This window comes from Haematobia irritans, chromosome 3, assembly GCF_050003625.1.
Source record: "Haematobia irritans isolate KBUSLIRL chromosome 3, ASM5000362v1, whole genome shotgun sequence".
NCBI classification, from domain to species: Eukaryota; Metazoa; Arthropoda; class Insecta; order Diptera; family Muscidae; genus Haematobia; species Haematobia irritans.
In genome coordinates this window covers 41,617,592-41,636,160 of record NC_134399.1, presented here as the reverse complement: position 1 = coordinate 41,636,160, position 18,569 = coordinate 41,617,592, and the positions used below count along the sequence as shown (strand labels likewise).

Below are 18,569 nucleotides of genomic sequence, written 5' to 3'. Positions count from 1 at the left end.
TAGTCGCTATGGTTGTGCTTCATTAACATTGTTTACATCTGCGGCACACTTGAACACTTTTGAATTTGAGAAGATTTGGAAGTAGCCACTCATCGCAGCAGCAATACAGTTAAATTTCGCATATATAGTGGACTTCCTTCAGAAGTGCAAATTGTCCACTAGTTGAAATGGCCATGTCCATGAAACAAATTGGCGCCCGCCATATGAGTTCCGCTGTGGAAATTATGGAATGGAGTAACAAAATGGACTTGATAGCGTATGGAACAGAGAAAGGCAGGTAGTACTATTCCAAATCATCGACATGAATTAAAAGATTCTGTTTATCTAGGAGAAGTCATTATACAAAGACTGAACTGGCAAAAAATAGTAACATTTCCTTCGCCAGGGGAAGATATTAAAGTGAGTGGTTTAAGTTGGCAACACGATGAGACCATTGTAGCAGTAGGTTTGTGTGTTTTTAAATTCCTTTGGTACAATGCTGAAACTTGTTTCCATTCTTTGAAAGGATATAGCAATGGTCACGTTTCACTTTTGGATGTTGAGAGGGAGGAATCAGTTTCGAATTTCGATTGCAACGAAGATATTAAAAATGTTTATTTTAGCAAAACGATAAATGTTGTCGACTACAAACAACAATACCGAAATCGAGCTGAGGTAAGGAAAAGTATAATTTAAATTTACAATAATTAATTACAACAATCTTTAGATTACACATGATTTTTTTTTGCCCTCCCTACCCCAACTAAGTAGCTTGGGAGTTTCCTCGAAAGTACAAACCCACAAATCATTTGCCAAAAGTTCTCCGTGCTTCTTGGTAGTAATTTTGAAAACAGGGAAAGTGTATTTATTCCTTTTGGGTGCATTGAAAGCTGGTAGTATTGACATGTCCCATCATGTTTCGTTTCCCGATAATTCGGAAGTGTACGATGTTAGACTGAGTGGTGATTTCGATGCGATGTACGCTTTAGTACGCGACGGAATGCAACTGAAAATATTGCACTTTAAAAACACAGTTTTAAAGGAATATATATCTCCTATGCTACAATTGGCTCAATATCGTGCTAACGTTTTGGAAACAAAACAGTATGTAAAATAAGTAATTACAAAAACAATTAACATAAAACTCCAAATTAAGACATTTCAAAAAATATTGTCATTCTGAATCAACTCACTGTAAAATGGTAGGCTCGTAGAGGATGAACCACGAACAAAGGAAGATAGTTCACGACTAAAATATTTGGCTGATATAACGCCAATGTCGACTCACCGGTAAATTATCATAAATTATCTACGCTGCCATAGATTGAAAATTAGTGTATTGTGACAAAATATTATGTAAAAATACATACGGCATATATACTAATTCGAGTTTTAGCTTTGAACCATTCCAATTAAATCTTTTCGATTCCAATTTATTTTTAATAAAACAATTATTATGGTTGTAAATATTTTCCAGTTCGTCTGGTTTCCTCAAGCGGTGAATGCTAATCGATTTCTCAACAATTTAGAAGTTTACAAGCTGAGGTATATCAAAGGGCTTGTTAATGCAAGAGTAATGACAAAATAGGCAAACACCAAAATTATTGCCAAGCTTTTTTCCGGCAACATTTTCGGGTCAAGTGAATACCGTAGTCCAAAAGCATTCCCACCATGGTTTATATGTTCAACAAGAGCTAGAAGGTTTTGTTGGATTAACTAAAGCAACACCCATCATTTTTGTTCCTGTCAAATATTTGTTCATTATGATGGTACCATTCTGTTAAGACATTCACATGTAATATGCCTGTTTTATCTCGGTATTGCAATGAGAATCGAAAAATCCACTTTTTGAGTTTTTTTGTTTGCATTTTAGAGCTTTATCTTAAATGACAACAGTGAGAAAATATGTACTTATTTTGGAAATTTATGATTGTTGTGAAACAACACCACTATATTCGTATATACCTTAGCTACATAAACAATACTCTACAATGCATGTTGGAAGCATGGGAAACTGTTCTGCTGGAAATGGATAATAAACTTACCAGTTATGCAAATAAGCAGACAGACGGCTCATTGTCTGCAGATTTTATGGAATTGCTGGTTTTTGGATATGCAACACATGAAATAGAGGAATTTCTGATGCAGTAAGTATTATTGAAGAAGTATGATGGTACATTTTTCCGGTAAAAATTATTGTAATCTCAACATAGAGATCTAACGGAAAAGGGTGTGAAAAAACTTCAGAATTCTGTTGACTTGAGTTATTCCACAATACAGAGCTTAGTATCTAAACCCCTTCACATGGCTGCAATAAATATGTTCTATTTTCTGAACACTATAAAGGGTCTGTCCAGAATATCGCACTACTTCGAAGTAAGTAATATAAATATGGAGTCGACATTGTTTATAAATTCATATTACTTTTAACAGCCACTTTTAGATCCCTGCGCCACTGATTCTGCAATACGCCAGTGCGGTGCATTCATAATGAAAATAATGGAAATACAGCAAGTGATAGACCAATCCGTTAACGATATGAAGCTATTTTTTTCTTGGCTTTGTGTGGTAATCGCCAGGTTATTTCAACACGACATTAGTGAAGATATGACCCAGTTGTCCATGGAAGATACCATATATTTAGCCGAGTATTTAAATAGCTTCGAGGATAGTGTGATTGAAAACGGTTAGTATACCATCTATAATGTAATGATTCGTAAAATAAATACATAAAAAATCTGCAGATGATGGCTCGGTAACAAAACGAAAATTCAATCTAGAAAAAGTTGGACAGTATCTAGAAGATACACACCTTCAGCAAGTTCTTAAAACAGATTTGCATCACCTGTGGCAAAAGCTTTTGGACGAAAACGAATGTCTAAGAAATTCAACGCTACTCTATCCACATGAAAAGAATTTATCACTAACTCAGCAGAAAGATAAATTATTTGCTGCCATTGATGCTGTTTTCGAAAAGCCGAATGAGAGCGTAACCTGTGGTTTTGAGCTTGATGTTAGCTTTAATTGCTGTACTTTTAGTGATGGGACAGAAAATAACTTTGAGTTTATCAAGTCAACATATCTTGTATGTGAAACTAAAAAGGTAGATTTATTGGCTGTGACAATTGGCTGGCAAGACTGTCTCATTCTGTCATTTGATAGTAAATTTACTCAAATGCAAACATTCCGATTGCAAACATGTGCTGGACCATTCACGAAGCAATTGTCAAATGAGCTTGAATGCTTAAAATTTGTAGATTTGAAATTTTACAATAATGATGTGATATCGTTACTGCTCTCAAGCGATTTAGAGGACAAAACACAAAGTTACTTCGTACAATTTCCTCTTGAACAACCAAAAAACAAAAGCATAGTACAGATATTGCCACAAAATATAAACATTGGTGATATTTCTACTTCCCACAGTATTTTTGATATCATAGATACTAGTTGTTTCAAGGGAATGGATACTACATGTACGCTACTTTCCGTATCTGGATGTAGAAAGGTAAGTAATAATTATATCGTTATGTCAGGGGTTTCTTGACTAAATATAGATAATATTCTAGGACGAATATGACATATTTACTTAAAAAATCCTACTATATATATACACAAGACATATGTAAAGTGTGTAGTGAACATAATGAATCTATACGTATCTTGTTGCCCCACTCAAAGATATTCCACCACATGGGTAACATGTTGATTGTTGTTTTGATGAGTCACACAAAACATTTCGCCATTTTAATTCGGGGCTACATCATCTTGCAGGCCTATAGGGGACAATTTTTGTTAATGGCGTAGGGCTGCTATATTACATTGACAGCTGGGGGCTAATCATGGCATTCGATATCGAGAACTTTTGATCGAAATCTAATTTTTTCGGATCACGGGAGTCGATATCGAGGTTGTTTGATCGACAATTTTTTCGATTGGTAAATTGCAATCGTAAAAAATGTTTCACTTGTTTATATTAGTTTTTGTTCGAATTGTTGCTAATTTGTAGTAAATTTACATATAATGAACATATTTTGAATATTTAGGACTAATGCAACAAAAATTGGCCATAGTCGAGTTCGGGAGCGAGCATCCTAGCTTGGCAAACAACCATATATAAAGTGCACATGCTAGATCGATATCCAAGAGATTGTGATCAACCAACTACCGTACCATTCCGTGACAACATAACGCTTCTGGACCACCTTGTAAGAATAGTGAATGATGAAGGCTTCCACTGGAAAAATGCTTTAAGACGGCAGACAATGGTAAAGCGATAGAATTGACGTTGACATGCCACCAAAAATTATTTTCTATTTCAACGCCTCCATTGTTGACTTTCGAACAGTGCACACCAGTGCACCAAAGTTGACTTTCGAACAGTGCACATCATTTCAAACCCATGTACTTACACCAATAACAATGTGCCCTTTTATTCCTTATTTGTCGCCGAATTATTTTATATTCATCTCATCCTCCAATTAGGAAGGAATTCGGAGGAATGTAAAAAGAGATATGGGTCCATAAGATAAAGGGTGATTCTTTTGAGGTTAGGATTTTCATGCATTAGTATTTGACAGATCACGTGGGATTTCAGACATGGTGTCAAAGAGAAAGATGCTCAGTATGCTTTGACATTTCATCATGAATAGACTTACTAACGAGCAACGCTTGCAAATCATTGAATTTTATTACCAAAATCAGTGGCAGAAAATCCGCTTTTTTATCGACAAATTTTGTTCAGCGATGAGGCTCATTTCTGGTTGAATGGCTACGTAAATAAGCAAAATTGCCGCATTTGGAGTGAAGAGCAACCAGAAGCCGTTCAAGAACTGCCCATGCATCCCGAAAAATGCACTGCTTGGTGTGGTTTGTACGCTGGTGGAATCATTGGACCGTATTTTTTCAAAGATGCTGTTGGACGCAACGTTACGGTGAATGGCGATCGCTATCGTTCGATGCTAACAAACTTTTTGTTGCCAAAAATGGAAGAACTGAACTTGGTTGACATGTGGTTTCAACAAGATGGCGCTACATGCCACACAGCTCGCGATTCTATGGCCATTTTGAGGGAAAACTTCGGAGAACAATTCATCTCAAGAAATGGACCGGTAAGTTGGCCACCAAGATCATGCGATTTGACGCCTTTAGACTATTTTTTGTGGGGCTACGTCAAGTCTAAAGTCTACAGAAATAAGCCAGCAACTATTCCAGCTTTGGAAGACAACATTTCCGAAGAAATTCGGGCTATTCCGGCCGAAATGCTCGAAAAAGTTGCCCAAAATTGGACTTTCCGAATGGACCACCTAAGACGCAGCCGCGGTCAACATTTAAATGAAATTATCTTCAAAAAGTAAATGTCATGGACCAATCTAACGTTTCAAATAAAGAACCGATGAGATTTTGCAAATTTTATGCGTTTTTTTTTTTTAAAAAAGTTATCAAGCTCTTAACAAATCACCCTTTATAATGCATTACAATTTACTTTGAAATCTTCAAAAAAATGTGTTTTTCTACATTCTATTTTGTGCCGCTAACTTAATTTTGTCATTTCATTTTGTTCTGCTTCGTGTTTTGCTGTTGGCAATGCTAGAGAAATTGCATCAAATTTCGATCGAATGCCGTGATCCAAACTTTTAATCGTATCGACAATTTTTTCGATACGATTATGAATTCGATATCGAATGCCGTGATAAGCCCCCTGTAGTTGAGAAAAAAAAATCGTAAGAAAATTGGGCTTGACCCTGAAGAATTCTGAATTAAGGTCTATATGGGGATAGAATAAAGGCCTATATTTATAGGGTTCATCTATATCCGAAAATCGTGGTCTAATAATGCCAGTATATATACCAATTAGATATCTACTTAAAGCATTATTTTTATATTTGAGCATAAACAATTTGAAACGTTTTTGAAAAAACGATATTTTCAGTTATTCATACGATCACTATTAACAATGTCTTCGTGGTACTTTAAGCAATATACAAACACCATACGTAACCTAATATGAAGTTTAATTTGGTGCGATATATTTTTGAATTTGTTGTATAAATCGGAAGAAAGAAGAAGATATTAGACATCCAGTTCGAAAAAACGAGCAGCTACTACTAGATACGACCAGAGTGCATAAGTCTTGATTTGTCAAAAGTGAGACGTAAATGTCTAAGTACAAAATAATGTCAGATCGTAGGTGGGATAGCACCGATCTGGTACGTCTGACAGCTGTACATAGCTTCATGTTTTGTTTTATGTAGATTCAATAATAAAAAAAAATATTAGATTAAAAACAAATCATTGATAAATAAAATTTTAACTCTGATAACTCGCAATTCCTACTTTTGAAAAAAATCTCCATTATTTAATTTTACTATTTTGAAATCCAGTATATTTACGTAGCAATTTTGTTGAAATCTTTGCAGGTGGCGTCAATACTCTCCGACAAACGAAAGAAAATGATAATATTTGAAATGGAAATCGAAGATGATGATGATGAGATTGAAATGTCTCAAAACTCTATGCTGGACATTAGTAAAGAGTCAACTGTTTCCTGAAATTCCTAATTAATATATTTATTAGCTATATGCGGAAATATAAAAACAATTTTTACATTGAGCATCAATATTATTGAAATGCGTCCTTACATCAATCCCCAACAAATTATTTATTATCTTGTAAATGGCAAAAATGTATTCTTAATGTTCGGCACCCAACAACTTCCCTAGTCAACTATAATTTGTGGAAGCAATCTTGCAATGTAGGGCAATAAATTAATTTATTTCGTAAGTGTAAGCGTCGTCGGAGTCCTCATCGCTGGAAAAATCCCTTTTTCTTCTCCTTTCCTTGCGTTTATTACGCTTTTTACTGCCCTTCTCAGGCAGTTCGTCAGCTAAATCTTCCGCACTAACAGCCTGCAAATGTTTAGGCTCTGATTTAGTTTTGCTATCTTCTTCAGGGGCTTTTTGAACCAACTGTTCTTGATTTGATTCACTCGTTTCTGGCTCTTCGGCTTTCTTCTGTGATTTAACCAATTCGCATAAATACTTGTAGCGAACTAAGCATTCTTCCTTCGTTTTACCAGGAACACTATTTGCTATTTTTTGCCATCTGTCACTGCCCGCCGTTTTTCGATGCTTGACGATTGCTGCTTCTAGAGCTTTTTGTTGTTCTTGGGTCCAATTTGTTTCTGGTATCACTATACTTTTATCTTGCTTTGTTTTCTCCTTTTTAACGATTTGTTGTGTTTCCTGTACTATATTTTCGGCCACGCTATCAGACTGACCAGGAAGCCTATAGCCATTTTCTTTCATTTTGGCAGCCATAAATGTTACTTCTTGTACTGTACGATTCATAGTTTCACTGATTACAACCCAGCGATTACTCAAACCTGCTGGATATTTTTTGACTAGACGTATAAGTTCTGTTAAGTCCTCGTCGGTCCAAAATCCTCCGCTTAAGGATGCCTGTAATAATATAAAAAAAGGGATCGAGTATTAGTATCCTATTAATATTTTTCATGGGAGGTATTTCTGATGTTTTAAATTGGAACCATTGCTCCTTAGTGCACCGTGTACTTTTCTGTAGTTTTACATATAAAACTTAACAACGCGACAGAAATGTTCTAGTTGAAATACCTATATATACTCGGTAGAGTGAAGTAAAAATATAAGTTATAGCTATAAGTTGAAACACTCAGAAATGTCACCAGCATTACTGAGGTGGGATAATCCACCAATGAAAATCTTTTTGATGTTCGGTCGAAGCAGGAATCGAACCCACGACCTTGTTCGATGTAGAATGTCGTCATTAGCCCCAACATAGTTTTGGCAAAACCTAGGATCAGATTAGTGCAGCCGCCAAAATTCAATTGTGTCAGTAATCGAATAGAAGTAGTGGAAATTCTAAGTTTAAAAAAGTTGAAAATCGACATTTCCAAATTTAAAAAAAAAGATAAGTCGAAAGATATAATAGTTTTTGACTTCTTGGTCAATTGCACAGCTCAACAAGACAGACTATACGGCAAATCATCATTAATATCGAAAAAGGGGAGGCGCTGTATTTACGGGGAAGATTTGCAAACGTTTTAAGTCGGAAGTATTTGTTACTATAAACTGTATTAATCCTGCCGATGTGGTTTATATGCAGAAGGTATATCAGATTTGTCATCACCCTTTAAGCAGCAATAACGGCTTTGGGTACATCTTTTGTGAAAAACGAAATTTTGTACAACGAACACGTTAACAGGCAGTGTACGGTGAATGAATGCCAATTTCAGTTCATAGACTTCCAATGTTTGAACTATGCATTGACTATCCACAAAATATGTAATCGAACCCAATTTGTAGTTTTAAATCAACAATAACTCTTGATTTAGAAATTGTACAATGGAATAGTATGATGGTCGATTCCTGTTTTACTATAATATCGAAAGGAAAACTGTAACAAACCTTTTGTGCAACTGGTTTTACAGCATCATCTTCCGTTAGCTCTCTTCCCTGTATTTGAGAATAACCTTTCAATTCTTCGTCAGTTTTCTCAGGTGCCTTTGAATTTTGCTTCCTCTTTCTTAGATTTTCTTTCTGCTCTTTACGAATTCTTATTAGTTCCTCTACTTCACGTTCTCTCTCCTCTTCTCTTTTCGCTTCCTCCAATTCTCTATAACGATATTGGTTTTGAAAATTATATACGAAATGTATTACAATAATACTCACTGCCTTCTCTTTTCAAGAGCGAGTTCCTTGAGTTCATTGGCTTTATTGATAGCGCCTTTCATGGTTTTGGGCAAATTCCACACGAACATTGGAATTTGTACTGGTAAGGTATTCTGGAATTCAAAGGTTGACCAAGTTAGGCTACGTGTGACATTCCAATAATTAGGAATGGTATATTTTTTATGCTTACTTTCAAAGAGGGGGTTGGAATTTCATTTAGTATAGTATCCATGTCTATATTTTTGTTCTTTTTTTGCAACTTTTTTAGTTTTGATCCTAGTACTTGCTCTGCAGTATATTTCTTTTCCAAATATGCAGCCCACGCAAACATATATTGACCAATAGTTATGATGAGGAACAGTATACCAGCTCCCTCATATAACCCTATCTTACGCATTCGGCGATAATAGTATAATGCCGATTTCCAATTTGGAAGACCATCCTTCAATACTTTGTTGTATTTTTCGCGCTTCGTAGGTTCTTTCAAGACTTCATAGATAGACACTAAATTCCTGAACTGTATATTAGCGTCTTCTGATGGATTTTTGTCGGGATGTAACTGAATGGAAAGACCTCGGAATGCCCTCTTTATTTCTTGATTCGTTGCATTCTTTTTTTTAATGGAAAATAAAACACATCATCAATGGAAGAAAACTATCATTGCAAATTTACCTGTTTGAGACCCATGAATTCGTAAAAGTTAGTTTTTATTTCTTCCACCAAGTCAAAAATTTCCAATTCTTCAGAATCCCATGCCTTCACTCCACCGGCATAGATTAGGAATATTATGAAAATACCGGCAGAAAACGTCCTCATGGTGACTTTTGTTTTCCAAAATATCAAAATCTACGTTGCATATTTTTTTTTTTTTTTTTTTTTCCTTTTAAGTTGCTCCCAATGCCGATGAAAAAAAACACCCTTATTGGAAGACTTATTTGGCCCGGAATCACAAAGCCAACACTAATAGACATCGCAATGCTGTGATGAAACTAAATGCATGGACCAGTCTTCTCCAAGAAATCCGCTAAAATGCTCAAACCTTCTATACCAAATTTGTCAACAAATTGTTCAATATCAAATATACCATCCAATTCGGTGAAGTGCGTTCTTTCCAAGAAAAATCTAGGGCATTCAAAAATCACATGGGATGGGGTCTCCACCCCACCACATGACTCACACTCTGGAGAATCAGCTACTCGCACCTTATAAAGTGTAGAATTGCAGAATGCATTGTCACTCAGTATTCTATTAATTGCTTTACACTGAAGAGTATTCACTGCCACATTACCGAACCACGGCTTCTTCCGCACCGTCGGAAAGATTCTGAAGTAACAGGAATTTCGTACTGACGCCTCTTGTATATATTCCGTTGACCATTTCAACCACAATTTTTCCTCTATTGTACGAATAGCATCACCTAAGGGCCATTTCAAATCTAAACGCCATCCCTCTTCAAATGCCTTTTTCGCTGCTTCATCCACTTTCTCATTGTGAGGTATTCCCATGTGCCCGGGAATGAAATGTATTTCGATGCTTCCACAGTGTTCATTTGCAAGAGCCAGAAATTGATGTGCCAAAAAATTAAGTCCTCCGTTGTTTTTAAGCGCTTGAACTCCAGCTAGACTATCCGTTAAAAATGCAATATTTGTCAGCCCGTTGTTTGTAGCAAATTCAAGAGCTTTATATAACGCAACAAGCTCCGCCGACATAGAAGACAGTCTTTTGGTGACACAGAAGGCCTGAACCAAACCAGAAGCCTGGTGGTAGAAAGCAGCCCCCGTATATTCAGCATGCACTGAGCCATCCGTGAAGATTAAATCAAACTTTCTATCTTGTAGATCCGCCTCCTTCTCCAACCTCAGACTCCTAACCAGTTCAACGCTAGCTTCAGCCTTATTTTTGACAGCTCCTTTGAAAAAGTCCTCATCAAACTTTATATTACTTGGCTTAATGATTGATTCAGAGATCTGTGCGACGTCTTCAAAAATATGCTGGAATTGATGATAGATTCTGTAGTAACTAGAATTCAATGGACGATCCCGAACAGCCATTATCTCCTTTGCCGGAAGGTTCAACGCAAAAACTTTTATTAGTTCCTTTGCCGTTGCCAATTCAAATCTCTTGTCAGGAGGCAATTCACCAGCCATATGATATATGACTGAAACAGGTGTTGTGCGTATGAGACCCAGGGCCTTTCTCAGGACATTATTAAGGCAACTTTTAATTCTGCCAGAAGCAACTTGAGACATATTTGAAAGAGCCGAGGCTCCATATTCAGCTTTCGACCTCACAAATGCTTTATAAAAAAGTAATGCCTTAATCGGATGCACTCCAAAACGACACCCATTGATAATATTCATGAAGCGGCATTTCTTTTCAATCTCCCTGATCGTAAAGTCCACATGTTCGTTCGACGAACCATTTGTCGAGATCACCACACCTAGGTATTTCATTTCCTGTACTTGATTCAGGAGTGTGTTTTCAACGCATATGTTCAAATCTCGTTGTCTTCTGTTAAAGTGAACCACACTTGTCTTGGCCATGTTGAAATTAAGACTCTTTTCATTACATCTTGCCTTAAAGTCAATAATTTTAGACTGAAGCAATGTCTTGGTACTGTTAAAATCCTTGTCATAACAGATCAAAACAAAGTCATCTGCATATTGAAATAAACGACATTGACTCGAATTGACATGATGAAGTGAAATGGTGTATAAGTTAAAAAGAATTGGACTCAGCCCACTCCCTTGAGCTAGTCCACCAAATGTCTCTTTCGACTTTGTCCCGCAAATTAATATCCTTTCTCTAAAAAATTCATAGATCCACCAAGTAATGTGACTGTTAAAGCCCAAAATTTCCATGACATCCTTCAGAACCTCTATATCTGTGCAATCATACGCTTTCTCCACATCAACACACATACCCATTACATGCATTGACCTCGACTTCAGGTCGGCCACAAAATTCACAAGGTCGTTTATGCACATGGCTGTCGAATGATGAGGTCTAAAGGCATAAGAGCGTTCAGGGAGCAGGTTAAATGATCTGATATGTTCATTAATCAGATTTTTCAGCACACCTTCTATTAATTTGACATGTACACTCAGAAGCGATATCGGTCTAAAGTTTACGATCATGGTGGCATCTTTGTTCCTCTTTGGGACCGGCGTTAAAAGAATTCTCCTCCAGGAATTAGGAAAAATACCGTCCTCGAAAAGCTTCTTCAGGATTTCGAAAAACGCAATTCTGTCTGAGTCCTTTAAATTAATAATCATTTCATAAGTTATCTTATCAGCACCAGCTGCAGATCCGGGATTTCTTGATCTAATGAACGATTCAAAATCACATACTCCGAATTGAGGTAATGGGTCTCTATTTTTAAAATCAGTTGAGAGCGGCGGCGGGATGTTAATGGGAGCAGATTCTGTGACCATATTGATAAAACACTCTTTCTGTTCCTCATTCCAGATGTTGTTTATATTTTTTTCCTTACCAAATTTCCGCACGTTCTTCACTTTATCCCAAACCTCCCTCGGAGAGCAAGCCGAAGAGACTTCAGAGAGGAAGGCTTGAAAATTCGATTTCTTTAAAGTTCCAATATAGTTCTTCAATTCATTGTCAGCCATAATCCAATCTTGACAGTTCTCATAAGTTCTGTATCGGTGATATTTCAATCTAAGAGCATTGCGCCTTCGAAATAATCTTGAGGCCTCGGGGTCCCACCATGGTTTGGGTTTATATTTGTTCCTAGAATCTATGTATTCCGAACAATTTTGAATTATAGAATCCATTTTGGAACTGAATTCCTCATATGAGGTGCCCACACTCAAACGACTAACACCGTCTAATACACGGCGATGGCACACTTTGTAGAAACCCCTTGGTGCCGGATCAATATCACAGATTTCAATTACAATGGGAAAATGATTACTGTTAGTCAGTTTTGCCTTCCGAACAGACCAACTCGGATTTCGAACAAAGTTTCTGCAGAACGTAACATCAAGAAAAGAGAATTGGCCATCACGAACAGAAAAAGTGTAGTCACCAGTGTTGAGACAGCAAAAAGAAGAACCATACATCAAATCTGCAAGAATGTCACCTCTCGTATCAGAAACTGGAGACCCCCAAAGATGCGATTTGGCATTCAAATCACCGCCAAAAATCATCGGAAGGGACATGTTCTCAACAGAGTCAATGAAACTGGAAATAATCGCCTTAAAAGCACCGTTTGAGGTATTAGGTGGTATGTAAGCCGAAACAACACAGACATTTTTCCTCAAATTATGAGTACGAATACCAACCACTTCCCCAACAGGAAATTTGTCCAAAATTGAAAATGATATATCTCTTCTAATGTAGATGCCTACACCTCCATATCCATCACTCCTGTTCTTATAAACATAATTAAAATTACAAATGCTTGTAGTCGAATTATCAGTCAACCATGTTTCAGACAGTAGTGCTATGTCTATCTTGTTAGTCTCAAGAAATAATTCCAAGACATCTTTGTTCTCTCTCTTTCTCAGGCTCTGAATATTCAGTTGTAAAATTCTCATCTTTTCTTTAACAATAATAATACAATGAAAAAAACAAAATTACACTGAGAGGCTAGTGGCCCCCCCAGCTTTTATCAACTCGACGTCTTGCGTAGCAAAAAAGCGATTCATATCTTGATGAAGATCTTGAATGAAGTTCAAATGGTCTCCTCCGGAGCCATTTGCACCCACAACAATGTAATTATTTAATTTCTTAGCTAATTCATTTATAGCTCTCTCAAAACCAGATGTCTTCAAATTCTCCGCTGCAATAATACCTACACCGTTTGGAGCTTTATACGTCTCACCTTCTTGTAAAGCAGCCTGGTGCTCTTTTTGTGTCCTTCTTGCGTTAGCCTCCTCTCGTTCCTTATTTATATTCAGTTTGGCGACTCGCGCAAACGAAAATTGTTTATGAAGATCTTTTGCTGCATCAAGATTGTTGCTCACATTGCTGTTATTAGCGAAAGGCTTAAAGTTCGGCTTGTGCCGAATGGGGGGAAAAGCCACATCAAGATTTTGATCCAAAATATCAAACCTATTCGAAAAAATGGCAGAATATTTAGATCTTGCCTCTCGGATGGATAGATTCTCAACGACCATGATTTTTTTAATTCTAAAAGCCTTTTCCCTTGCAGGGCAGTCGCGGCTATTGGAAGGGTGCGCCAGTCCACAGTTAGAGCATGTGATCGGGTTACTGCAATTATTCGGGTCAACCACTTCGTGGCGTTGGAAGCAAATACGACAATTAGCAGGTGATTTGCAGTGATCTGCAAAATGGTTAAATCGGAAACACCGATAGCATTGACCAAAGGGGATAAAATGGTGTACCCTCAATTTTGCACCACTATAGTCAATAACCTCTGGCAATTTGCGCCCCTTGAAGATGACCTTCACTCTCCTTGTATTTATGGTCTCTCCTCTTTCTTTTCTAGTCATTCGAATAATATCCAAAATCGTTGTCTCATTGGTTTTTAAATCCTCTTTTAGCTCCTCTGTGGAAATTTCTTCCGGTACATTATAAATAACTCCTACTATAGACACGAAGTGAGCCAATATTCTGGCCTGATATCCACCTTCACTTAAACGGGCATCCTTCACGAAGTTATTTGCCGAAGCACCATCTTTGAAGACAACTTTCACTCTTCCATACCCAACTTTAACAATTTCCAGAATATTGGGTATATTTAACGTTTTGAGGAATCTAGCCGCAGCCATGGTGTTAATCGGCTTTCTTTCGTTGCCAGACGTAAAAGTTTCTAAAAACGTTAAAAAGGGGCCTTCGCTTGTTGCATCATATTCATAAACACGGCTAGAATTAGTCAGCATGGTCGATTGGTTCACCTGAGAACCTCCAGATGTTTTAACATCACGGCGACCCTCTAATCTCGGTACCTTAGTGCCTTGCTTGTCCAGACTTTCCTCTCTTCCTCCTAGTTTATTCCGGCTTCTAGATCTGCATCTTCGCCCAATGTCCGGTGGTGGTGGAATTGGCGGGACATTTGCCTCAGTCCCATTCGGCATTTTTACCGCCTATAAACAAAAATCAGCAAATACACCTTGCCAATAATAGGTAACAATTTTTCTTTTCCAAATCAAAAAGAAAAGAGAAACCAAATAGATAGAATTTCACAATCTTCTTGATTTCGAAAAACCGCAGTGATCAAGTTCCGTGAAGCTCAGCCTTGAAAAAACACAACCTTGCTTGACGAACGACGCTCACGAATGAACTGTACGTTGCATATTTCTTTTATGACACTTGGCTAGTTGTTACTGGAATTGTTGCCATATACCTTTTTTTAATCTGACAGAAGTTTCAGAGTTGTTGCTATTAAATTACAGTTTTTAATGATACATTTATATTGAATACGTTTCCAAGGAAAAGTCACATGCCTACCGAGCTCTACTTAATAACACAAACTTTTGAAAAATGCTAGATTTCAACAATTTTTCAAAGGTAATATTTAAGGTGAGAAATTGCGTTCTTAAGGTAAGTACTATGTTCGCTTTTCGCGTTGAAATGTTCGTGGTTACTTTATTAAATTAGCTCAATACAAAGAAGATAAATTGACTCAATTGATGAGCAGTTTCTTGTTCGTCTAGATTTCACAAGACGTAACAGGAATAAGTTTGTTATCAATTATAATTTAGATTATTTAAAGAAAAGTAATCGCGAAGTGGTTTTCAACTCGAAAACCGAACATAGTACCCACCTTTAAGGTGGGTATTAAGTTCGAGTTTATCCGCTAAAGGTGAGTACTATGTTCGGTTTTTTCACCAAACCACTTAATTAAATGTACAAAAATATTTATGACCCTGCCAACATTTTTTGAATTTGGGGGCGCTTCTGAGAATCCCCACTACGTCGAAAACAATCATATACGACATCAAAAACTCGTCGGAAAAGCGCTGTCACTATTGAGAAGTTGTACCACGCCAAGTTACTACGAAAAAGTTTCTCATCAGTGCAATTATTAGGTGCCTATTTAGATCAATTTCGAAGGACGCAAATAAGAACCCCTGCAAACTATCAGAAAAAGTGCATTTTAAGGTAATTGTAGAAGAATCATTGTGGTCAAGTAAAACACGATTGTGTAGATGTTTATTGATTTGATTAAACATTTATAATTTCTTATAAATATAACATTTTTCGGTTTATCTCATCACATTTAACATAATTTTTTTCATTAATAAAAGAATGATGTTGAGTTTTAAGTAGCAAGTTACATCCCTGCCAACATTTTTTGAATTTGGGGACTCTTTTGAGAATCCCCACTACGTCGAAAACAATCATATACGACATCAAAAACTCGTCGGAAAAGCGCCGTCACTATTGAGAAGTTGTACCACGCCAAGTTACTACAAAAATGTTTCGCATGAGTGCAATTATTAGGTGCCTTTATAGATCAATTTAGAACGACGCCAATAAGGGACCCTCCAAACAATCAGAAAAAGTGCATTTTAAGATAGTTGTAAAAGAATCATTGTGGTCGAGTAAAACACGTTTGTTTAGATATTTATTAATTTGATTAAACATTTACAAATTCTTAAAAATATAACATTTATACCACTATCACATTACATTTAACATAATTTTTGGCATTAATCATGATGTTGAGTTACAAGTAGCGAGTTACATGTTGCTGCGTCTATCAACCAGTGTTTTTATTCCATGGAGGCAGCGTGTCTGTAAAATATCTGAAAAACAATCACTTTATTCCATTTGGAAAATCACCAAATTGTTCACCAATATACCTTTCACAATTTTAAGCGTATAATCTATGTTTTCAGAACTTTATTTTCGTTTTTATTTAATTAAAATATAACAAGCTGGTTGCGCTTGGCGTTTCACAAAAAAATGGCTTTTTTAACAGTAGGGATGGCAAATTACTTGCATGTACTTTTTGATGTACCTTTTCATGATGGTTGAAGTGACATTTACGAGTCTGTGGTAACGATGAGGTTGAAATGGAACTTTGAAATGCTGGCAGGGATATTGCAGCGTCTATCAGCCAGTTTGTTTATTTTCGATGGAGACAGCGTGCCTGGAAATTGTTCACCATATACCTTTCACAATTTTAAGCGTAATATCTATGTTTTCAGAACTTTATTTTCGTTTTTATTTAAATAAAATATAACAAGCTGGTTGCGCTTGGCGTTTCACAAAAAATAAAATGGCTCTTCTAACAGTAGTGATGACAAAATATTTTTATGTACATTTTGTACTTTTTGATATGCTTCCCCCATCACAGTTCGCGATGGTTGTGGTGACATTTACGAGTCTGTGGTAGCGATGAGGATGAAATGGAATTTTGAAATGCTGGCAGGGGAAGACTATTATATTTTTATCAAGTCTTATCAAATAATGGATGGAAAAGATCCAATGAATTGATTGATAATCATTTTATATTTCTAAATTAATTAATTAAGAAGAGTAACTGTGAAAAAAGGCTGGTTTTCAGCTTGAAAACTGAACATAGTACTCAGCTTAAACTCGAACTTAATACCCACCTTTAAGGCCGGTACTCTGTTCGGTTATCGCGTTGAAACTCCATACAAAAACCAAAAAAATGCGAAAAACTAGAAATTTTTTCCATTTGTGATACTTTGTTTTTTTCGAGTTGAAAAACTGACGTAAATCGATCAGTCAGTATTTTCATAACATGGCGCCATTTGCAATGTGAATTACGAAATAATTTATTTATTGAACTGATTTTTGTGAATTTATAATGCAAAAGTGTATCGGATTCTTATTTAAAAATGTAATCTGATCGATTGATAAAACAAAGTATAACATATAGTTGTATTTCCGTAATAAACTAGCAACCATCATCTAGCCGCTCGCTACTATATTAGGGATGTTTTCTTTTAGCACTGGATATGGATATGCTAAGCCGTTAAGGGCTAAAAGAAAACAGAGGTATAAATATATATATATATATATATATATATATATATATATATATATATATATATATATATATATATATATATATATATATATATATATATATATATATCTATATATATCTATATATATATATATATATATATATATATATATATATATATATATATATATAATATATATATATATATATATATATATATCTATATATATCTATATATATATATATATATATATATATATTATATATATATATATATATATATATATAATATATATATATATATATATATATATATATATATATATATATATATATATATATATATATATATATATATATATATATATATATATATATATATATATATATATATATATATATATATATATATATATTATATATATATATATATATATATATATATATATATATATATATATATATATTATATATATATATATATATTATATATATATATATATATATATATATATATATATAATATATATATATATATATATATTATATATATATATATATATATATATATATATATATATATATATATATATATATATAATATATATATATATATATATATATATATACCCTGCCAGCATTTCAAAGTTCCATTTCAACCTCATCGTTACCACAGACTCGTAAATGTCACTTCAACCATCATGAAAAGGTACATCAAAAAGTACATGCAAGTAATTTGCCATCCCTACTGTTAAAAAAGCCATTTTTTTGTGAAACGCCAAGCGCAACCAGCTTGTTATATTTTAATTAAATAAAAACGAAAATAAAGTTCTGAAAACATAGATTATACGCTTAAAAATGTGAAAGGTATATTGGTGAACAATTTGGTGATTTTCCAAATGGAATAAAGTGATTGTTTTTCAGATATTTTACAGACACGCTGCCTCCATGGAATA

The 18,569-nt window shown here is 35.2% G+C and overlaps 2 protein-coding genes and 1 long non-coding RNA gene across 3 annotated transcripts; 1 reads left to right on the top strand and 2 right to left on the bottom strand.

The window, feature by feature from the left end:
- Window positions 1-51: 51 nt before the first annotated feature.
- On the top strand, window positions 52-6,625 carry APC4 (anaphase-promoting complex subunit 4). Its single transcript, XM_075299778.1, has 9 exons — window positions 52-273; window positions 329-445; window positions 506-654; window positions 707-1,083; window positions 1,950-2,126; window positions 2,193-2,355; window positions 2,413-2,665; window positions 2,724-3,487; window positions 6,399-6,625. The coding sequence occupies exons 1-9, from the start codon at window positions 168-170 to the stop codon at window positions 6,528-6,530; spliced, it is 2,238 nt and encodes a 745-aa protein (XP_075155893.1). The 5' UTR covers window positions 52-167; the 3' UTR covers window positions 6,531-6,625.
- LOC142229236 (uncharacterized protein F54F2.9) lies at window positions 6,523-9,548 on the bottom strand. Its single transcript, XM_075299779.1, has 5 exons — window positions 9,360-9,548; window positions 8,878-9,297; window positions 8,688-8,800; window positions 8,424-8,631; window positions 6,523-7,439 (listed from the first exon to the last, which is right to left on the bottom strand). Exons 1-5 carry the CDS (start codon window positions 9,501-9,503, stop codon window positions 6,747-6,749), a joined length of 1,578 nt encoding a protein of 525 aa, XP_075155894.1. The 5' UTR covers window positions 9,504-9,548; the 3' UTR covers window positions 6,523-6,746.
- A 6,658-nt stretch (window positions 9,549-16,206) lies between these two features.
- Window positions 16,207-17,256, bottom strand: LOC142230063 (uncharacterized). Its single transcript, XR_012720570.1, has 2 exons — window positions 16,478-17,256; window positions 16,207-16,420 (listed from the first exon to the last, which is right to left on the bottom strand). It is a non-coding gene; the product is annotated as an uncharacterized LOC142230063 (long non-coding RNA).
- Between the last annotated feature and the right edge of the window lie 1,313 nt (window positions 17,257-18,569).